Here is a 23,933-nt window from a genome sequence, read left to right as displayed (position 1 = left end):
GGCTGCGGTGCCCCAGGACATTGGGGTCTCCCCACAGAGCTGAGAGGCAGCAGAGAGAGGAGAGAGAGGTCTGGTTTCCATCTGCCCACCCTGCATGAACACGACCGAATTTAACTTCTATTTCTCTGGTTACAAACCTTTAATGTAGCAAAGGCGTGAGCTTAATGTAGTACTCTGGGCTACACTGCTACGCTCATGCAATCCAGCAAAGTCACAAGAAGCGAACGATAATGGCTGTTGCCTTCTTTTCTGTTTTTGCATTGATCTGACCCTGTAAATGATGCGTTCTCTCCAGTTACCACAGCCATCCCTCACCGGTGATGAAAAGCAATAGTACCTTGTTTAAAAAAACCACAGTAACTTTGCATTCAAACCCCCTTACTTGTGACCTCAGCTGTGGTAAAGAAATGCAAGCAGTCCTCCCCACGCAGTCCTCACCCATCGTCAGTATTATCTTTTCCCCGAAAACAGCTAAATTTCCTGAGATCCCGAGGGCTGTAGCTGACAGGGATGCAAGCCCTGGCAGCGATGGAGGCCGAGCGGCACAGGCTAGAGGTGTTAGAGAGGCTCTGCCGAGCTGGCAGCTCCCCGCTCTGCCTGCAGAGTGTGGCTCTGTGGGTTTGCCTTAATGCCTGCGGAGACGGAGGCCGCTTTTGGGTGCTAAATCTCTGAGTACGCGGAGAATTTGACAACTGCTCCGAGTTTCTGTTAGCACTGGGGTTGGACAAAACGCAATACTTTGTGACAAATACCATAGCTAAATGCATTCGTTAAGAGAAAGCGTGGAGTAGGAGCTTTCCGTCAGAGGGAATGCAGCGATGCTGTCCAACTGCCCTCCGGTACGCGGTCCGTGCTCTGCTCGCCGCCCGCACTGCAGCCAGGCATCGACCTGCTGGTTTCAAATGTCCTTTCGTGACCTGGCCCATCACTTTCTCCACATCAGTGTCTTTCAGCTCGTGATAAGGTAGGGTGTAATCTCTTGTGCCTATCTCTGACCACCTCCTTTTCCATCCCATTTTTTGGAAAGCTCTTTTTTTATCTCACTTTCTTTTTTCCGGCTTCTTAGGCTCTCAGATCCTCCTTCTGTAATGAAATGCGTGCAAGAACATAATGGCAGTAGTTCATGGCAGTTAGTGTGATAAGAAAATCTAAATGTTAGAATAATATCCCTGAAATTAGAGCTGGCTGCATGATTTATTTTTTTAGTTCAGGTGTATTTGAACATTTGCAATTAATGTATTCCAATATCTAAAAATAAAATCCTTTCTGAGAAAACTCCCATTTGTCCTGGTGTAAGCCAGCAGAAGGATACAATCCAATTAAAAGGGAGAATTCAGGATATGTCACGTCTGCACGGCTGAAGTCAATGTCATGACTCCAACCGACTTCAGTGGGGTCTGGATTTCTCTAATAAAGGCTGCGCTGCTAAATCAAACTGCCTTGATTGCTTTCACCGCAGCTCTGCTTGATTAGGCACAACAGAATGTGTCCTGTGGAAAGGGATCAGGAGAGGGAGAGAGCACAACAGAAATCAGCCCTGGGAAAAAAATCTGATCGTAAGAGGTGACTTGAGCCTTATTAAATGGAGACAATTCAGTCACACAGCAACAATGGCTATAATGGGGAAGGAGTTTTTCATTAATTATTCAACAGCAGGGAGATCTGTATTTTGCCTCAGACTGACACTTTTTACCATCTGCTTAAAACCTTACCATCTCATAACAGCTATTATCAACGTGGGGTTTTTTTTTCCCCTTTTAGAGTAATCATTATGCTGAGCTTCCGGATTGTTTAAGGTATCTAAGGTCCAAGTATGAGCATGCTATTAGAAATCGCCAATAATTATAACTGCTGTTCATTTTCATATGTTTGATTGGCAGCTGGTTAGTACATTTGTTTTTCTCAGTTGTAATTGTGATCCAGCAGTGGCCTTGATCTTGCTAACTGTTACATCTGAGCTTAACTGCATTCCTGTAACTAATCCCAATAGGCTCATTTTAAAAGGACATAGCGACTCAAATTCATGCCTAGTATAACTCTGTTGAAATTAGCACTTTTCACCAGGGATGAATTTATCTCAGTATCTGGAAGTGCCCGTAATGCATACAAGAGGGATCGTTAGCAGTGGGCCCTGAACGTAATGCAATTACATGGCTGAGCAGCCAGCCACCTAACTGCCTGGCTTTGAAGGTGTCACTTAAATGAGTTTTTCTGGGTGTTTGCCCCAAAGGCTTCCCACCCCCGTCTCAGGAGAAAAACCAACCCAACAACAAAACAAACCCCTACAAAAACTACACCTGCTGGGTGAGGTTGTTGAGGGGGAGCTGAGATTTATCCTAAACTCCATGAGTATCTTATGCTGAAAATGGGAAGAAAATTCAGATAGTTGCTTTCATGGGCACTGAAATTCCAACAGAAATTTAAACAGACACCTCTTATATGCCATGAAATATTTTAAAAGTCTAGTTAATTTTAAATTAAACAGAAATTTGGGCCTCTTGTATGGTGACTGTTGCAGCAGAGGACTACCAGCCTCTCCAGTCCTGCATTTTTTGAGTGTCCGCTGTTGAGAAATGTGACATCCAAAAGGCCAGTATGGCTCAGCGGTCAGCTAATCCTTCATTACTCTGAATACCATCCCGCAGCGTGCAGACAATCATAGAATCATAGGATATCCTGAGTTGGAAGGGACCCATAAGGATCATTGAGTCCAACTCCTGGCTCCACACAGGACCAGCCGAATTGGAGCGTATGACTGAGAGCGTTCTCCAGATGCTTCTTGAACTCAGTCAAGCTCGGTGCTGTGACCACTTCCCTGGGGAGCCTGTTCCAGTGCCCGACCACCCTCTCGGTGAAGAACCTTTTCCTAATATCCAACCTAAACCTCCCCCGTCGCAGCTTCATTTCGTTCCCTTGGGTTCTATCACTGGTCACCAGAGGGAGGAGATCAGCGCCTGCCCCCTCGCTCCCCCTCGTGTGGAAGCTGTAGGCCGTGATGAGGTCTCACCTCAGTCTCCTTTTCTCGAGGCTGAACAAACCAAGGGACTTGAGCCTCTCCTCATACATCTTCCCCTCTAGACCCTTCACCATCTTTGTTGCCTTCCTTTGGACACTCTCCAATAGTTTTATGTCCTTTTTGTACTGTGGCACCCAAAACTGCATGCAGTACTCGAGGTGAGGCCGAACCAGCACAGTGTCGAGTGGGACAATCCCTTCCCTCGAGTGGCTGGCAATGCCGTGCTTGATGCACCCCAGGATACGGTTGGCCTTCCTGGCAGCCTGGGCACACTGTTGACTCATGTTCAACTTGCTGTCGACCAAGACCCCCAAGTCCCTTTCAGCATGGCTGGTCTCCAGCGTCTCATCGCCCAGTCTGTACACATAACCAGGGACAAGGACAAGACTGTCTTCAGAATATAATCCTGCACAACTGGAGGCTGACATTTGCTAAAGTCTCTCCCTGAAGGCTTGTGCAGGCTGCTGGTGACCCGGAGCTGGCAAAGGGCGGGCGGTGAGGACTGTGCCCCTGCGTGGCCACGGCTCCAGCCGGCTGCGGGCACACAGGCGGGCAGCTGTGGGCTGTGCCGCAGAGCTTCGACCCAGGAGTGGCAAAGGAGATATTTTAAAGAAGGGCCAAAAGGCCATGCCAAACATCTCCTATGTTGTTCCTATCCAGAAAGGGAGCTTGTTCACTCAGATCTATGCAACTCAATGTTTTCCACGCTCTAATTTTGAAGAAAATAGTGGTGGACTGGTCATACTATTGAGAATATTTATTTAATTTTTAATTGCAGAGGAAAATGACACTGTAAGCCTATCATTGTACATGTGCATTTTGTGTTCTTTCCTCTCAGATTAGTGAATTTCTAAGTTCTCCCTCTGACCCTTGCACACCTGGCTGGGTTTCTGAGCTACAGGTTGGGATCTCCTAATTGGAAATTGCCACCCAAGGCAGTGTTTAGCCAGCTTAGCAGCAACTGAACAGCACCTCATCAGCTGTGCTAAAACACAACATGTTTCACCAGCCCAGTGGCTGAAACATGCTTCTGTCTTTTCAGATTCATGGGAGACTCTTTGCATATCCACCACCTGCACACAACAGCTCCTGAGCCATTGCTCCCCTTATTTCTGCTGTCTTCTGCTGCAGGGAATGTCACAGCTGGTAAAGTTAAAGGCACCAATTATCAGTGTAGTACCCATCATTCTGAATACTACTGGATCTCTACAAATCCTTGTATAATTGCATTTATAACACAAAAAGTATTTGAAGAAAAAAGCAAAACCCCTTTATTTCCACATGAAGATGATGTTGACAAACTAGCAGGGCAGAAAAATTTGTAGAAGACTTGCCAATCACTTCGATTAATGCAACTAATAACTTTGTGTGACATCAGTGAAATCTCCCTCTCTATATATATACACATCTTGCTTTTGTTTACAGTATTTTAACATCTTATGCAACCCAAAATTCTCCAAAACCAGCCTTTAAACAAGTTTAACTTAACCTGCATTCACTGAGACACTCAACAGGGACATGCTAAGCCCATGTGAATCCTGTTTGAGGAGGTTTGGTTTAGCACAAGTGGCTCTTGGGGCTTCCTGAGCAGTTAAGCTCTGCCTGGGCCACCTGCCCACCATTAGTCTCCCAAGAGACTAAAGACTGGCTTTTGGGGCTGGCTGGTGGTTTGCTGTGCCTCACCTCAGGACACGTGCTGCATGCCCATGGGGCTAAATCATCATTTCACTCTAGTTTATCTCAAGAGTAATACTTCTCAACCAGGATCGGGGGAGTTTTGATATCAGCATAGCGTGTGGGACTTGATGCCTTGAGGTAGGAAGTGATTTCCTTCTGTTGTTGTCTTGCCTGTCAATGATCTCTGATATGACTGAAGACACTACTAGTTGTTATTTTAATGGGGTCTCTAATTTGGATACACAACTTTATAACCCCAGCTACTGGCAGCCACAGATACCACTGACTTCAACTGAAGTGGGGGTCCTAGGCAGTAAAATTGAAGGTTTGGGCTGAGATCTGGTTTCTTTTGGAATAAAAGAAATGTTGTTGGCACCCAGGGGGGTGGGACTAAGCCTAAAACTGAGCCTGCGGAAATGGAAGTGCACAACATTCAGAGAACGGATCTGAAAATTTGTGTCCTCTCCTTGTTGTGATGGCTTATTCTTCTGAACTGAAGACCAGGGTTCATGGCTGCTGTTACTTTCTGGCCCTAATCTAGCGTTGTGGTCCCTGATGCTGCACATTCAGTCCCACTGGACCGAACAAAGGGCCACCTAACTCTTCAGCCCCCGCTGATCCGCAGTCTGGCGTTGGCCCAGCCTTATTAGACGAGCCGTACCCAAGTACGCTAACCTACGAAAGGTTAAAAAAAAGTCGGTAGCAGAATGTTATGAAATATTTATAGCCTCTGTTCTTGAGGAGAGACAAGTATAGGTAACATTAGAGATGAAGCAGCACTGCCTGCTGAACTGTTTAGAAATATTTTTGTCTGCTGACCTCTCTAAAAATAAATTTGAATGTTTTGTTGTTAAAAATCATTAATATTTTTTACTTGTAAGCATAAAAGGAAACTTTTATTTACCAAAATTATATTAGTATGTAAATACAGAGCTAACATTGTAAGTGGAAAACTGGAACAGTGTCTCAGAGATTATATGTGACTGTCCTATTTATTATAACAGTTAACACAGCATGAGACTAGAGACTGATAGTAAATTTTGCCTTTAGGATATGAAAAATTCAATTGCCTAATACTATTAATTTTGAAATAAATATTCTATTAGTAATAGAGTTATAAACATTACTCCAGATATTCTTTAACTGTTCGAGTAGATATTTCATGCGTGGCACTTCTCAGTTTTTCCGAACTTCAGGTAGAGTGGAGATTTTTTTATTTTAATGTGAAGTTTTTTTGTCCTGAATTTCCAGGACCTCATCCAGCGCTGTGTTTTCTGCAACTGTCACACTTTGAGCAATTGATCCCTTCTTCCAATGATGCAGGAAAATCTTCCTGGCTTCTCAGTTCTGGGTCCCAAATAGACTATGAAAACATAAACCCAGCTTTTCTTTGCTTTAGGGCTTGCTTGTGCCAATTTCTAGCTTTTCCCATTCATATCTCACTTATATGCACTTGAACACTTTGACTTTTCATACAAATATTACTTTCTTGTTAGCTAGGACCATAAAATCTATTTTTTCAGCATCTCCTTCTGTCTTGAGTGAAGAGAGGTGCTTTAGCTGTCCTGTAACCCTGTCATCTGGTTTGGTTTTGCATTAAAAAAGCTAAGAAATGGAGATGAAGTGGGAGGAAGGGGTAAGACAGAGGTATGTTCCTTAGAGATGTCAAAGAAAATTGAACAGGACCTGCTAAGGCACAAGGAAAGTTATGATTTCATTTACCATTCCAAGTTGCTTGGATTCTTAAGAAACCAGCCTTTTTGATACTTTGGTTAAAATAGGTAAAATAGTATAAGACAATTGCCTTTTTTTCCTGACCTTAACTGTTTTCCTTATCATAAATGCCATGGCTGCCTGCTGCAGGAGGTGAGAGGCTGGCTGGCTGAGCCTTGCTTCCCTCTTTGTTCAGCACAAACAGGTGGCACATCATCAGCTTACTCCTTTTGTATGAATGATATTTGGAAAGCTGAAACTTGGGCTTTTTTGGAGCAAATATCCCATTTTAGGAATTCAGCATAAGATTCTGGACCCAGTAAAATAGGACAAGTTTCTATTGACTTCAATGAAAAGGAGATTTCTGGCATGGAAGGTAAGAGTGACAACATTGGCTTAAGACGGTTATTTGGTAGGTGGTTGTTAGAGCTAAGCAGTCCATTTGACTGCTTTAATGTCTTATTTTAACATTGACTGGTTTGGATGGATCTTCATCCAAAGATCTTGCAGCATCACTGAATAGGCTTCTCAAACATGCAAATGCATTTTATATGTTCAGGCAATTTTATACTAAAACCTGTATCATCTTTTTCTTTTGGTGTGGTAGCATTTAGAATTCCTCTCAGTTTATCATTATCTATACATTGATATATCATGTTGTCTGTCTGCATCTTTCAGGTGTCTGTTGAAAAGTAAATTTAATAGAAAGTCCTGTTCCACTCAGGTCCATGTATCCTCCCAGTGTATTATCTTACTTTTTATTGCTTTTCTTTGCAGTGCCTCATCTAGACTTCAGGTCAATTGCTTATGATTCTTTCCACAAAAACTTCAAATAGGTTTTTTTTTTTCTTTTAAAGTAAAATATAATGCTTTGCCGAAATTCAGATAGGACTGTTATTTTAGAATGTTTAACTTTTAAAAGTCTATTTGATTTGCAGTATAAGATTTTTCACAATAACACTACCAAATAATTAATTAACAATCGAGTAAAAGTAGCATGGTTTTTCACTTTCTGCTGCAAAGTTCCCAAAGTAATTCTGAAACTGGAGCCTATAGCTATAGGATATATGCAGATGCATCTGGGAGGTCTTGATCCACGTTGATACTCATTTTCAGTGGCAGACAGAAATTGCTGAAGAATTCTGGTCAACAATCTTACCCTCATTTACTGCAAGAACAGCAGGCTACTTACGAAACGCTGGCCTCTGGACACCTCCCTATGAGTCCCATCCAGCCGAAAAGAGGGCGGCTTGAGGGAGGCTTCTGGCCAGGAGCCACGGTAGCCCAACACATTTCCAAACGGGAGGAAGATACAAATAGCTGAGACACGAGACAGCATGTTCCTTCTTACTTGCAGACTGTGTGTAACTGCATTTTTTTACTGGGTAATTAAGTGGGTCTAATGGAGACACGCTGAGCATGAGCTGAGGGCTGGCTCAGCCAACACGCGGGCCTCTAGTACCCATGAACGAGGGCGGTTCTTCGCTTGGGCTTGTGCCTCTTTCTCCCTGTAGCGTTAAAAAATGCACTCAAGTGCAATTGTCAGAAGACAGGAAAACTTTAAGTGCCAGAACCGATGAACCCATCGGTGAATAAGGGAATAAGTAGGAAAAGGAATTGAGGAGCGATGCTTTTTGGGAAGAGATCTATTATTTTGGTATCCTTGTTCAGCAACTCGTACAGAGGGGGTCTGTGCCTAGGGCTCATGGGCACTATTACAGCTGTAACAGCAGCTGAAAAACAGGCAATGTGTGTACATTTGTGGTAGGGTTTTTATTTTTTTAGTTTATTTTTCCCCAACTTGAGCAATGTAAGTAATCGAAACACAGTAAGTGTGGTGACAGCGGGGAAACAATTATTTCAGAAAGCTTGTAAACGCACTGTATAAAACAAATTGAGTTTCTATTTTGAAATAAAGCAACAAGAAAGGAGTTGAAAAGTTGCCACCGTCATAGGATGCAGCACAGGGTAAGACTAAAGAAAACAAATTTATGATGATGTCTCCAGCAAGGAGACAGTTGTCTCCTGGAAGGAGAGAAAAAAAAAAAACATGCAAAAGCTATTTTTGGGTGCCTTTTGTGTACAATTGTCCTTCAGACTTGCTGCTTTTTTTAATAGAGATTTCTTTTTTCTCTTCCTTTTTTGTATTTATGTTGCTGCTTTGCAGTATGTTGAAAGTGGGGAATATACATCCAAAATTTTACTGGTTCCTTTATAAAAATCTGAAAATCAAACTGCTTTGGCAAATGGTTTAATGATGCATTAAGAAAAAAGTGTGTGACATACTTTGAACCTTTTGAGCGATCTAAACTGAGATCTAGCTGTCGGGTTCATGAATGTCAGTCTGTGCTAGTGAAACAGGAGGAGACGGATGGGCTGAGGTGACTTTTAAACTGGTGTCTCTTTGAATCCAGAGGATCCTCAAACCAGACAGATCTATAAGCAATTTTTGGAGTATGAGGAGGAGAATAGGATGGAAATAGCTCCAACTTCCAGTATGTCTTCAGCAGCTGGTTCATTTAAAGTACTTGATACTTGAGCTATAGGGTTTTGTGGTTTTTGTATCTATTAACAGCAAAAAAAATAAGTCAATGTAAAAGTAGCTCTTGAACATGAACTATTTTAGGATTAAGAGAAAAAATGAACCCGTTCCAACAAATGACTGTGGACAACACAGGAAGCTGAAGAAGGTTGTGAAGAGTACTGCAAGAGAGGAGGGAGGTGGATGTGCAGATAGTCCTGAACCTCCATAGCAGCGAGCGTCTGCTCTAGCAAGGCTGTGCTGGCCAGGAATTCTGGCTATGAATCCATTTGCCCCTTCCTTCCTCTCAACCGTGTAACTCTGTGTAGAGAGCTAATTTTCTGGAATTTTTGTGGATATATGAATTCTTCTCCATTTACGAAGAAGATATATGAATTCTTTTCCATTCCTCCATCAACTGAGGAACGTCACTCAGTTGATTACGTGAGACACAGTAGAGGAACGTTTGTTCCACCCGTATTTTGAATGAAATTTAGTTCTTATATTGCAGTATAACAGCCTATGACTTTTAAACAATTTAAAACTGCAGTGTGGGTTTTTAGGATATTTAGAATTCCAACCACCACCTTTAAAGCATACATACTCTTTGTATATTTTTGGATTAAGGAGTGTTGGATTGCTCCTGTTAAACCATGTAAAAAGATTAGATCCATTTGAGCAACTAACCCGAAGTACATTTTTTGCTGTTTATGAATCAGAACAGTGCTTGTTTTTCTACATCTCTGAGAAGGCATCCCAACAGTTTATGTTGCTTTCAGGGTGCTGTACCACTCATCCTGGCTGGAGGCAGCTGAGGTGGGGATGTGGATAATGTAGTGCCTGTTTCTTTTATCTATTTTTTTTCTGCCTTCTGCATTTTCTTTGGTGTTGCGGCTGTTGTCAGTCTGAGAGCAGATAGCTCGTGGGCGCAACTGAATTCTCACTTATCACTTCACATTTAACTTGTCACAGATAAAAAATATGTTACTACGAGACAGCGTTTTATTATATTCTTGATCAAACTGCTCTGATGTTCATTTTGATGGATGATGATATCCAAATGATTGTAGTGCAGGCTGTTAATTTCAGTCCCTTTTGATTTAAATTAGGAATTAAATTCTCTCTAATTCTGCCCTGTTGTAGGCAGTTGGATTCTTTGATAGGATGTTTATGTTGCAAACTTCCTTCTCCTCCAGCTGCTCAGGCATAAAACAATCGAAGCATTGCCCTGAGTAGGCAGAGGCACCTGTTACCAGTGACCGAGTGTTTGGGCTGAGGCGGTGAAATGGAGAATTCACATCTCCTGAGAAACGGGAGCCGCATGGGCCGCGCCTGGCGGGCAGGAGGGACCTGCTGAGAGCAGGGAAGGAAGCATTGCTGAGGCAACTCAACCTGAAGTCATGCTCTCCCATCTAAGAGTTATTTTGAAGAGTTTAAGTGCAGCTGCACTGCCACCAATCCTTGGAAATTAAGGTTTTTATTCATGCAAACCCACGTACTGCTAACTGGAGTTTGTATTCTGTTAAAATGCATTTCTGCTCTGACAGGCCGGGCCTGCACAGAGCAGCTTCGTGAGCTCCCTGTGCACTCCCTCAGAGCTGGAAGCCTCTTTAATTTGCGAGCCCAGCTAACACAAGCAGAGGTCTGAAAAGCAAGCTGGCTCCTTGTGACTTTGTGCATCTTCAGGAATGGAAACAAATGCTGTTCCCAGCTGTCCTTGAGCAACATTTGTGCCTCTAATTATGTACTGTCACACCTATCTCATCCCATCATCTCCTGGGTAACGGCACAGGTGTCATGGATGGTGGAGCTGGATCCTTCTTTTTCTGAGGGCCAAGTTTTAGTTTGGCTGATTGCAATGCAAAATGTTGAGCTGTCCTGTGGCGTGTTTCAATCTTTTACTGTGAGCGTGGTGAGGCACTGGCACAGGTTGCCCAGAGAAGCTGTGGAGGCCCCATCCCTGGAAGTGTTCAAGGCCAGGTTGGATGAGGCTTTGGGCAACGTGGTCTAGTGGAGGGTGTCCCTGCCCGTGGCAGGAGGGGGGTTGGAACTAGACAACCTTTGAGGTCCCTTCCAACCCAAACCATTCTATGATTCTATGTTCCGCAGCCCTGCACTCATGATCCAAAGTTAATACCACTGTCTGCTTGGGAAAATGCCTGGAATAGCAGACATATCACCTGTTTAGAAAAAAAAATGAAGCGGCATTTTAAGCTTACTGAAACATGCAAATCACTTGCATGTGTTTAAAATAAAATAAATTTCCTGAACTTCTGTATTAATTCTTCCAGAAATTATTAAAAGCATTTGTGGGATTATTCTGAGCTCAGAAAGTAGTGTCAGGCTTTTAACAGAGGAGATGTGAAAACCAGGGATAGTTGTGGGCCATCTTGAATAGTCGTATTATTTTTTTGCTCTTAGAAAGCTTTCTCACCCTGGGCTGTGGGTTTTTCCCCCATAAATTACCCATTAATAGTACTTTAAAAGTGGGGTTTTTTTTTAAATGAACACTTTAATAGAGGAGGAAAACAGTTTTTGTACCCTTTTCAGTGACTTCCTTTTTTTGAGAAAGTAAATTTCCAGCACTGCTTCAGAAATCCAACAGGGATAATAACTTTGGAGATGGAAGGGCGGGGGATATTGTGAACTGTTTGTACTGTCTAGTTTTGGAGTCGGTCACCTTTAGTAACTTAAAATCACTTGTATTTTTTTTTATTTGAAGTTGCCTGAATGCGTGTTGGAAGCTATTGAGTTTTTTTCAACATTATTTAAAGTGCAAATAAAATTCAAGTTAGTGCAAAATACTTCAGGGGAGAACAGAAGCCAAAACAAAGCTATGGCATGGCATGTTCTCTGTCATTTCTAGAAATAGCTGTGAGAGCATCTTTTACAACGCCTGACAGCTTCCTGCTTTGGCCTCGTCTGAACATTCTCAGTGAACGGATCAAGGACTGAGGACACACCAGAATGTAGCATTATGCCATTTCCTATGCCCGCCTGTTACAGCTGCGCCTCGTATACCACAGGTGCTGTGTTTATGACCGCTCAGGTGCGCTGCGAGCGAAAACCGAGAAGAGCACCTTCACGGAGCGGCCCTCCAGGCGGCCCCCGCCCCCGCTCGCCCCTCGGGGAGGCGGCAGGGGGCCGGGCCGACCCGCCTCCCGGGGCGGGCCCGGTGGCTGAGCCGGGCCGAGACGGCCGCGGCGGCGGCAGGGCGCAGCAGGGGCGGCCGCGTCCGCAGCATCGCGGCGCGGTGGCAGGGATGGAGCCCTGGAAGCAGTGCGGGCAGTGGCTGATCAGCTGCAAGGTGCTGCCGCCCAACCACCGGGTGACCTGGGACACGGCCCAGGTCTTCGACCTGGCGCAGACGCTGCGCGACGGCGTGCTGCTCTGCCAGCTCCTCAACAACCTGCGCAGCCACTCCATCAACCTCAAGGAGATCAACCTGCGGCCGCAGATGTCCCAGGTACCAAGCGGGGCCGCCGCGCGCCCCTCCGCGCGCTGCGCGTGTTCGCGCCCCTCCGCGCGCTGCGCGTGAGGGTCTCCGCGCGCTTTGTCTGCGGCCCCGCGGGCGCTGCCCGTCTCCAGCCCGGAGCCTCCGGCCCGGCGCCGGTCCCCGCTGCGGAGGGCGGGCCCCGCTCCTGCGGGCGGTGAGCCTGAGCTCGAGCCGCGCGGGTCCGAGCCGGGCCGGCCCCCGCCGGGCTCCTTCCCTGCGCGGCGCGTCCCGGGCGGCGGGAGGGCGAGAGAGCGCGACCGGAGAAGCTCCCGGCTGGCGGCTCCTAAAATCTCCGGGAGGGCTCGTTGCCTGGAGCGGGGGGCGGTTTGGGCGGAAGCCGCGGAGCCCCCCGCCGGGAGCCGCGCGGGCCCGTCCCATCGGGGCGGCTGTGCCGAGGAGAAGTTCCCCGCAGTAGTGCCGGAGCCAGCAATTTAACATTTCTACGTACGTTAATATTGCGTGTGAGGAGTTTACCGTACAGGTTGACCTCCTGTAACGTTTCTGGGTGTACCTAGGTACGTGAGGGGAGCGGGAGCTTGGGAAGCCAGGACGGAGGGAAGGAGCCGGGACGGCGCTTGTTGGAAGTGGAGGACGGGATGGCGGAGCCTGCCGTGCCGGCGGGGGCAGGGGCTGGAGGGGAACGGGCAGGCCTGCGGGGAAGCGGGCGAGAGAGGCGACGGCAGCGCTTGTCAGCCGGCCTTCCCATCTTTTTGCGACCCGTGAAGTTGAGTGTTAAAGAGTGATTAGCAATGAGAAATCGCGTTCTGGATAGCTGGTTGGCTGTGTTTTACTATCTTTTTTTCTTCAGAACTTTTTATATTTAGCTTTTTAAATTAATAGTTTGGTTAAATCATAATGAGGTGTAATTCCAAATTCATCCCCTTTTTAAATGCGTTATTTAGTTGGGACCGATGTTTTGTTACTGCCCCTCGTAAAGCCGGTTTCAGATACCGAGATAATAATTCAATGAGGAGCGGCTCTATATACACACGACTTCCTGTCACAGTGCCGCGTACACCTATGCCTCTGTGGAGAGGGTGGCAGCCGAGCAGATGTTGTCTGAAAGGAAACTACTTCTGAACATTTCGTATGTTTTAAAACATTGAGAAACCGGTACATTGTAACATTTCAGTGTTATGGTTCTGGTTTAGGTTTAAGGAAATAAAAATTGCTACTTGTGTTTAGGACACTGGCAAAAAGCAGTGGTAGTGAATTACACTTTGGGAGGAACATTCTTTTTCCATCTTTAAAAAAGAAAGAAAATAACTGGCTTTCTGAGTAATTTCCTCTTTTACCAGCTATGTTTTCTGTAAGCCTATAGTGCAAAAGGGGAAGTGTATGTTTCAGCTAGTCAGAATAAAAACTCCCAGAGCCTTGTACTAGATGTGAGTGGTATAAAGGCTATCACCGCGTACTTGAGAGCTCAAGTGCCTGCTTGAATTGTGTATGTGGAGGCAATATTTTATCTAAGCGATGGAGAGATGCAGAGAGTGGGCTTCTCCAAATGGAACAAATCCAGATAAGTTTTCTCCCTGCACCATTCAAACTCTATAAGAGTTTCAGGACTTGCTAAACTGTACCTGAGCCCTGGTTTATATTTTCACTATAGTTTGATTGCTTCCAAACTGACCCTTTTTCAGTTTAGCTTGCAGAACTATAAATACTTTGCATGTGAACTGTTGGAAATGGTTTCTTGCCCTGCTTATAATGGATGAAAAGTATGGAAACAGATTCTCTTTTTTTTTTTTTTTTTTTTTAAGGAACTGGAGATGTGTCCTCATGATACTACACAATATTTTTAGATCACTAACTCATTGAATCAACTTCAATTAGAGATTAGTGTTGCTTTTCTGGACCAATATTACTTAATTTTATTTTTGAGTAATTAAAACCATGGTGGTCGTCTTCTGTCTACTAAAAATAAGTATCAAAATGCTTTGTCTGCTTTCTTAGAGCAGGTTTGGGAATCAAGATTAATATTTTTTTCTCTAAGTGCATTTGAGCTATGGATTATAATTGTAGATCTTGGATTATTTACAATGCATATTTTGAACTTGAGCTTTATATATATGTGTAATGTAGCTACTGGAATTGTTTCACAGCTGTGACAATTGCCTCCTTGTCTGTGTGTCTGCTGTATGTATGCCTGAGGAACCTGCACTCCATGGTGCTGCAGACCGCTCTCTCCAGTGGCGTGTTTCTGCCCTATACTGATTTCACCCTTGAAACAGGTGGGAGCTGTTGCTGGATCAAAACCTGTATTGGATAACTCTATGCAGCCTTAAATTTACTGGGAATGTTACCGTGCTTTCTGTGAGACAAAGATTTGGCCATCTTAGTGGCGTTCTGTGGGGTTTAACGAAAAGCCTCTTGGAGGAGATACTTTCTGCTGGAAAGGATCATTCAGTGAAATTTCAGAAATTGTTACTAAAAATGTAGTAGGTCGAAATTGTGCAAGTTGCTTGTAGCCTTGACCGCTGACTGCTCAGTTGGCCTGAACGTGCTCCTGTGTACCGCTTAGCTGAACCATTTGAACCTCATGTGCCCTTCTCCGTCACTTTCTAGAATCGAGCTGCAACTCCTGTACTTCCTGATCTGATGTTGTTTTCTGCTGCAAAATCTTAGAATGGCTTGGGGGATTCTTACTGCACAGTTTTTGAGCAATAAGAACAGATGGTAAGAAGGATGGATGAAGGCTTCGCTAACGGGCCGTGTGGAAGGCAGACTGTGTGACTTGTCTCTTACTGCTGTTGGTGTTTGTCAGGCATTTCTGTACAAAGCAAGTTTTCATATCTTGGGGGCTAGTTATAAATGAAGCAGCACCAAGGAACAGGCAAGTGAGAGATGGTGCCTCAGGCAGACCTGGAAGTAGATGTCAGGCCTCTGCCATAAGACACTCAAGTCTCTTCCATTTCATTACATATTTATTTTTTCAGAATGAATGTGGCAGACCAGACATCAGTGATGCTCATCAGCTTTGCTCAGTAGACCTTGGTAACCCCTTAAAAGCTGCGTTAAAAGTGTGGAGGGATTGTGACTGATGCTGCTGCTTCAGTTACTGCTTTTTGTTGGAGACGTCAAACAGAAGCACTGTCGCTTTGCTCTGCGAGCACCTGACTGCTGCCAGCTCTTGGGGCAGGAGTAGAAACCGAGACTGGTGATGCTCAGCATTGCAACACAAACACGTGCTTGACCAAATGGTGGCGAGTATGTTCTCTTTTATGGGCTGGCTGGTGTGGGGGACCGCATGCCTTTGTCTCACCACCAGTCATGCACCTTGTGTCACAGCTGTTCTTGTGGGTGGACTGTTTTATGCATTTGAAATCCATTGATTCAACCCCCCTACCTCTTTGGAGATAACAACGCCTGTGTAATAGAAATGTCTTAGTGGTTTTAGATTGCAAAACATTGGGTTTAGAAGCTATTTGAATGCTGGCTGTTTTCATCTGTGTTTCTGTATGTTTATGAAAATATTTATATTTGCTTAGTGGAAGTTGTCCTTTGAAGAACAGAAGCTGATTCAGTCAGTTATGCTTTCCAGAAAGTAAGCCTCAGATGTGAAAGTATAAACCTCGCGTATATAAAGGACAAGCGATGGTGTTGCTTTGCCAATGAATCTTCCACCTCTGGGTTGCCAGCTGAATGCTACCTAGCTCCTGTCTGAGAAGCTGGCATGCCTGAGTGCTAGGTTCCCTGTGAAAAACTGCACGTGGGCTTTGTATGTGATTGGAAACTCTGGGGTTCAGGGACAGTCATGTCTGGGTTTTTTTTTTTTCACTGTGACCGAACAGGACAGGAGAGTGTTGGCTCTATTAAGAGCTCTTGTGTCAAGGCCCAAAACAGCTTTGCTGTTTGAACTCCCATGAGCTAGCAAGATAAGTTGTTATTTTCAACCAGTGCATGTGCCATCAGAAAAGGAAATTTGGAAGATGGATGAAATAATATCCTTTGGCCTTTAACTGTAGGGGAGTCTGCCTGATCCATACTTGAGAGTTGGTGTTGTGAAAGCGGTCTTACTGCAGGCACCATGTGAAGAAGTGCTAAGCCTTGCAGCTGCTGGGAATGGAGCTGGAAGAGAGAGTGTGCTATGTGAATTGCAGAGATGTGAGTGGCGGGCTAGTGCATTGCAGGGTGTCCCCCAAAGTGTAGCTTTGGTGCCTGGTGGCAGTGTGATGGACGATGGAGCACTGCAGCTCACCAGCTGCGTCTTCTGTGGGAGCTGTTCACCCTAGCAATTCACTTTCCTCAGACGCAGCCGCTTGGCTAATGTAGGCTGGTGAAAATAATAAAAACAGAAGTGATCCATAACAGAGAGTACTAATCCTAATGTTTAATCATAATCATACAAGAACTTAAATAATTTATCACCAGAAATATAAAACCTAAACCAACAGATTACGATGGATTTGCAGAAGATGTCATCTGTTTAATGCTTTTATCTTTAATAATTTGCAAACTAGTTTTGAAATGGCTTTTGCAAGGCATTTAGTTAACTTATGAGAGATTGCTAAACAGGAAAACTTAATGCAATACTGGCATGGGAGTTTACTAAAGGGGATGTTGACATACATTAAACATGAAAAAATAACTATTTCCTATTATTCTAATAAAAACAAACAAAATATCCCTTACTTTGTATTAAAAGTTCAAATATTTTCTAATTTTAGGGAGTTACTTTTTTTGGTGTCACTGTGTAGTCCAAAGGAAATTCGTTATCTTTGTCATCCACGTTATATTTTGGTGTGGCAACTGAACTTTTGAGCAGGAGTTTATTTTTCTTGGTTACAGTGGTATCAGGTAGCCTCAGGATGTGGGTGTGCCGAGAGACATACCTCTCCTGTTTCCTCTGATCCTGCCCTTGCCTTGGAGCTTCCCCATCCCCCCAAATGATAACCATGATCTCCTGCCCCTAACTTGCAAGCCTGCAAACTTCCTGCAGGTGGGCATGCTCCCCCGCGCTTTCCCCTGTGTGTCCCTTGCTGCAGCTGTGCCACTTGGCCTGGGAGAGAATGCCAGATGTCAGGGTGTCAAACTTCATGTGGCTCTGCAAAGGAGGAAACGGGAATCGTCTCCTGACTCTGCATGTTACCTAAAAGAGAAAGAGTGCGGTGCGAGTGGTTGTGCTGACCTTTGTGCGTGAGGATGTGATAAAATGTGAGAAAACAGAAGGGGTTTGGAGCGGTGTTTGTGGCCCTTCCCAGGAGTCATGGGATGTATTTTCCTTGGGCAGAGAGATCTTTGAGAGAACTGATGTGCAAAATAACTCTTATTCTCTGTTTGCTTGTTATGTTAGATACTAGGTTATTGAGTTAAGGAAATACAACAAAGATACGTTTAGTTTCATACAGGTTTTCTGAAACTGTAGAAAGAATGGATGTGCTAAAAAAACCCCAAACAACCAAACCCATCTTTTTGAATTATTTAAAAATGACTGTATGTTCAATGTAATTCTTTCAAAAATATTTTTTGAACTTCTCAGATTTTTTTTCAATGGTACTGCAGCCCAGTAACCTTCTTTACCACATTTATTTCCATGATTCATCTAAATGAAGACAGTATTGGCTGTAAGATATATCAATAAGATGTATTATCCATAAAAGATATATTTATCTGTATGTGTGTTATGTACACATATGCATATCTTATACATGTTGGACTTGGTGAAATATTTTGAAGAAATACTTGTTAAAGGCAAAGCCTTAATATGACCTCTATGCTTTGTGCTAAGAAAAGCAACTGACAAAAAAGTAGTGACCCGGTTTTTCTAGGTAATTCTTCTTACCTTAGAAGATGGAGAAAATAGTATTTGAAAACTGATGTAATGATTTTTTTTTTTAACTGATTCACACTGATTCTTTTTGGTTGGAGAGGAAGGGAAAACTGCAGTTGTACTGTATTGTAAAGCTTATTTTACATGCTGTATTTATCATACAGTTATTAAATGCAGCATACGCATCTTGCCAAGAATTGTCTCAAATGTCCCCTTCCGCACAAAACTTGTGTGCTGGAAGCTAATGCATGCACAGAAAAAAGTTGTACTGGTTTCTCATGGAGTCTATAGTGTGTACCAGCAGTGGATAATTTAAATTAAGGTATGTGTATGGCATGCTGCTGTGTCGTGTGGGAGAAGCCAAGTTATTTTTCTGAGCCTTGTCTGACAAAGGTGGGAGACCTGCGAAGGCGGCAATTTGAAGGACTGCTTATGAAAAGAAACTAATAAATCAAAAGGGCTCAAGGGGAGAGAGAAGGATATTTAAGGAGAGTATATAAGAAGTAGGATGGAAGAATCAAAAGAAACTAACATGAACTGTAGAGAATGGTCAGGACAAGTTGGGAAGCTGGATTGAAGGGGCTGTCACCAAGTAAGATGCTTAAAGATTTTGAGAGAGGACAGGAAAAATCATTTAATATTTATCCCAAGATAAGTACAGAAAACCAGGCTTGGATATGCTGTGTTATTCTTTAATGATAATGGCATTATTTAATCCTGGTGTGCTGGTCTCTGTTGCGCTGTACTGCCTTAGCGCTGTGAGGTCCAGGAGGCTATTTACTAGGCTGCGGCACTGCCCATCAGGATGGGTTAGTACCACGTGTTGGTACAATTTGTGTGCCGATGAGATGGGAGATCTTGGATTTCTTGCCTGCATCCCTTTTCCCGTCTCCTTTGAAGTTCAAAAGAGTTGATTAAATTGTAGGTGTCAAGAAGAAAATATAGAGCGTAAGCGGGGAAAGGGCTGCAAGGTGGCTGCTAGTGGGCAAGGGGTGGTGGTGGGGGAGGACCCTGCCGGGAGCGTGGTGGTGTGTCCACTGTGACCATGCCAGCGGGGACCTGGCAGCTCCTGGCCCTGGCATAGCTGAGCCTGGGAATGACTGGTGTGGGTGTTGCGGGGGCGGGTTAACTGGGAGCAGCAGCTAGCAGACTGGTGAGAGGCATGGGCAGGGAGGATGTTGAGAACAGTTTGATATTGGTGAAATAGAGACAGGTAGGGAAAGAGACTGTTTTCTGCTGACGGGACGTTGGCTCCCTGACCAGCAGCTGACCCAGATGGGAATAGACAAGTGCCTGCAGCTGCAAAGGAAACCTGCTGGAGCGTGGTCCCCTCCGTACGTACGTGTGCCAGGGCAGAGGGGAGCCGGTGTCCAGACCTGAGTGCGTCACTGCGTGTCACAGGCAGGGAAAGCCGGGCTCGTGCCCTGCATTGTGTGGGTGTATCTGAGTAGAGGAGTAGGTATTGTTTTATTAGGTCACTGACAGCTTTATCTTCTTAAATTTTACTTGATATAGAGGTGTCAGTTTGTGAACTCGTTCCCCCGATACTAAAACTGTATCTGTAGTTCTTTAAAAAACAAACAAAAACCCCCATCAAAACTTTTTGATTTTTATTCTCCTTTCTGTTGCTCCAGAACAGCTTTGCAGTACTTCTATATTATTCTATAGTACTCCATAGTAATGTTTTGTACTACCTTACACAGTGTTATTTTAGTATTTCAAAAATTCTGTTTCACGGAGAAGTACGAATTGATGTGTACTTTGTCAAATTGGCTATTAATTTTTTCCCTGCATTTCCAGTTTACTCAGCATCATCTGGAGCTACCTTTTCTTTCCTCTTATTTTGGTTTGACAAGGCAAGTTTAAGACTTAAGGGATTGTGAAATACCAGCTGTTTGCTAAGACTTGTGCTATATAAAATGCAATCTGAACTGACATCTTTATAGCAAGGTTTTGAATGTTAATATTTAGGAGGGACATGGTCCCTCAAAGCTCAGTGAATGCTATTGGCTCCAGTTCAATACCTTGTCAAGTGCGAACACATCTTTTGGAAAAATATCAATGACCCTTTTTTTCATCTTGTATTAAATGATAATAGCGAATGTCTTGGTAACATGAAACACTGAAGGATTATTAATAGGATATTTGATTCTTTGTATATTCAGAACATGAAGCCTGAGTTACACATTGTGTAATATAGTTACAAATTGCATATATAGTAATATAGTAGTATCTAGCAATTTGTATAAAAGCCACTCGCGTACTATTTAAAACTCTCTTGCAGACCTACACGTATGAACTAATGTAATTGGAAAAAATAAGTTCAGCTGTCTTGTATTACAATCCAAAATATTTTGGGCCTGTAAATTGCCTTTACTTTCAATCAGAATTTTATTTTATAATTGGTTAGTAGGGATTCAGTTAATCTGTCATTACCTATTTTTCACTAGTTTTATCCTTCTAAAAATCACTTGACAGTTATTTTGAATGGGACAGGCTCCGGGAAGTGGTCACAGCACCAAGTTTGACTGAGCTCAAGAAGTGTCTTGATAACGCTCTCAGTCATACGCTCTGATTTGGCTGGTCCTGTGTGGAGCCAGGAGTTGGACTTGATGATCCTTATGGGTCCCTTCCAACTCAGGATATCCTATGATCCTATACAGAGAATATGGATGGTATGATTGCCTTGCAGAAGCAAACAAAACATGTATTTGATGTTGTTGCAATAATCAAATGTTTTCTGAAAAAAAACCCCAAAACATAAAGTATTTTTAAAGCATATTTTTAACTGATAAAGCTTAGCAGGACAAGATGATTTGTATTTCCAAAATCCTTAGATATGCCCTTTAATCCTTGATACCATCAAATTTACCTATTTGTTTGAGTTACATAAGGGTATGTACTGTATAATCTGTACTTAGGATACCATTGCTTGCTCCTATGTTCATATCATTTCTACATGGAAAGGAACCTTTTAGTCAACTAAAGCAGAATGAGTAGAGATTGGCCCTTGAAAAGCTGCTTCGCTTCACTGTTGTGAAGGAAAGTGGATGCTAAAAAAAAACAAACACATTATTTTTGTCTGCCTACACTCTAAATTAGTTGTACAATAATGACAGCGTCATCATAGCCTGTGTAATTCTTTGTGTTTTGCTTCCATGTGGGCAGTCAAGATTTAAATTATACTTATATTCTCCAGTGATTGACTTCAAATTCCTACCAACTAGTACCCCATGTAGCAGTGATGCCTTATATCAGCTTATAAAAGGCCAGGAGGGCTATGTTATTTTTCCTCCTGAATTCATCAGGATCTATGAGTAAATACGTCTGATTCTAGTGCAGAGATGGAGGAAGATGGAGGACCACACTTTACCTCCATCCAGAGACAGGTACATTAGTGCAGTGATGGTGATGATTCAGTCCTACCACGTGAACTGTAAACTCAGGGTAAACACTCATTAATCCTACTTATCTCTGTAGGATTTAGATCAAGCTTTGAATTTCTTTTTCCTGAAGAATAAGTAGAAAATAGGAAACACCAAAGAGAATGTTCAAACTTGCTATTGTCTGTAGCTCCCTTTACTCTGGAAGTAGAAAGACTGAGAATCTCTGAAGTGCCCTTGCAAGCTGCTGCCTTTGGGCTCATGGTCAGTTGATGGTTGGTTGGTTGAAAAGGGATTTCTGCCAAGCTTTAAAAACCTAACGTGTATTTGGGCAGATGTTTTGAAAACCTCTTCATGCTACTTTGCAGCTCAAGTTTTGCATTTCAGAGCAGTATCAGTTTTGCTAAATTGCACCAAGTAGCCTGAGGAGACATTTTAAGTTTCACTTTCTCTTAATGGTTTACCCTCCATGTGTGTGCACAGAGTGATGCAGGATTTCAGGTTGTATCACATACTTATCTGAATTGGCAATTGCTTATTTTTAAATATTGTTGAAAATACCTGCTAAGTTTTGATTTCCCACCTTCCTTTTCTCTTCTTTGTGGGTCTTGCTTAGGTTTTGGGATGCTTGATATGAATTAATGGGTTTTGGGCCTTGGCCAGAGGGCTTGTTTGGGTTGTGAGTGTGTCCTCTTAGGGCTGATTTGTTCTAGGGAATTCTGAGAGCATTTTTGAAAGTGAAGAATGTGTTAAAACCTGAAGTGGTCTTTAACAGGTGTGTAAATGTACTGAGGTTTTATGGGACCCTTAAATAGGGTTCACCCTAGCCATTTTGTTTTGAGTTCTGCCTGTCTCTGTTATGTTCTGATCATCTTTTTACCCATCACAAAGAGGGCAGTGTGAATTTACCCACTCCTGTGCCTTGATGTGAATCACTACAAGTAGTCATGAGAAAGTTATTCAGGGTCTGTGTTCATTCAGTTTGCAGTTGTGGTTGGCAGCACTGAATATGGTGATGCATCTTCTCTGTGGATTGTGCTGAGGCCGCTGATTACACGGTGCAGTATGCTGAACAAATGGCAGTCTTTGTAAAGGCTGAGGTTTAACTCCACTTTCGTTGTTCTTGGTGATGCCTTTAAGTGATATTGTTGGTTAGAAGGGCTGTGCCTTAGAAAATACTTGTCTCTGTGCTGTTGCAGGTTTTATCAATCATTAAGGAGGTTACTCCAGTAATCCTGCTGGAATGCCTCTATGGTTGTATCAGAATTCTATAGATTTCCCTTCCTGTGGAAGACCCTGGTAAATTGATTAGCTGAGATGAAAGCGTTTGCTGACTGGGACCCGTGCGATTTGCATGCGAATGCAGACATGGTGATGTGAGAGGCTGCAGATGTAGGAATGGCTGAGCCATGCTGGGAACAGCGGGGCTGCTCTTCTGGAGAAGTTCCTGAGCAGCAGACTGGAGCATATTTCGAATTTGTGTGTCTTCCCAGGTCTAATAGCTCAGGCTCGTGGACTCCTGGGGAATCTGCTTAATTTAAACTATCTACATCCTCTTTTCTGAGAATTTAGGTTTTTGTAGCTTGTAAGCCCCATAGCACATAAAGTTACTTCAAGAGCACAAGGCTCTAGCAATAATAAATGTAATGTGAATTATTCTCTACTGTTACAAATACCTATTATGAAATAAAAATCTTGCAGTTCTGTGTGGGATTCCCCGTTACAATGACATAGTATTCCTTGAAGGTTTTTTTTAAGAACTTTAAGTTGTTTGCCATGGCCAATGGGAGAAACATAAGAAAAATGCTAATAAAAAAACTCCTGAAACAAGAGGGAGTGTATTTTGTAATGTCTCGCTAGGAATAGTGCTAAGTAGATCTCTCTTCTATCAGTAGTGTAATGGTGGCTGTGAATTCATGTGGCCTCTGATTAGCAGTGAACAAAGGATGAGATGTTCTCCTTTGGGGCAGAACTGGTGTTTTGGTAGGGTTTCTCTGTGTAGGTCTCCTGATGGTAGTTGTCATATTAATTAAGAACTTGGTCTTTCTGGCTCAGAACTCCGTTACCATTTCCATGCTATGGGAAGGCTGCCTGGGGGAATGGCTCTCTTAAGTCTTAAAAATGGTTTTCAAAATCTGTGGCTTGACATGCAGGACCACAAATATATTTTGCAAAACCATTTATGTTTGGAAATATGACTCTGGAGTGATGTATCCTTTTCATTCCAATGAGGAACAGTGATTTCATCTAATGTTGTTTGTGAAATTTGTGGTAGAGCAGTTCTGTAGGAAAATTAGTTCTCAACGTTTTGCAGAAATGCCATTTTTTGGATATGTTCTTTAAATTATTTGGAAAAG

At 43.3% G+C, this 23,933-nt stretch overlaps 1 protein-coding gene across 4 annotated transcripts in view; it reads left to right on the top strand.

Annotated features, from left to right (window-relative positions):
* Positions 1 to 23,933, top strand: part of VAV3 (vav guanine nucleotide exchange factor 3) — a 209,720-nt gene that overhangs the window by 22,644 nt on the left and 163,143 nt on the right. For 3 of the 4 annotated variants that reach the window (XM_075760090.1, XM_075760091.1, XM_075760089.1), the window contains exon 1: positions 12,115 to 12,393. The exons of the other annotated variant lie outside the window; for it this stretch is intronic. In XM_075760090.1, coding sequence (XP_075616205.1) covers positions 12,190 to 12,393 — 204 coding nt within the window. In that variant the 5' untranslated portion in view covers positions 12,115 to 12,189. Of the gene's footprint in view, positions 1 to 12,114; positions 12,394 to 23,933 lie in introns of those variants that run through there. 4 annotated transcript variants of the gene reach the window in all.

This window comes from Balearica regulorum, chromosome 8 (genome assembly GCF_011004875.1).
Source record: "Balearica regulorum gibbericeps isolate bBalReg1 chromosome 8, bBalReg1.pri, whole genome shotgun sequence".
In the NCBI taxonomy this organism is placed as follows: Eukaryota; Metazoa; Chordata; class Aves; order Gruiformes; family Gruidae; genus Balearica; species Balearica regulorum.
This window is presented reverse-complemented; position numbering and strand designations above follow the sequence as displayed.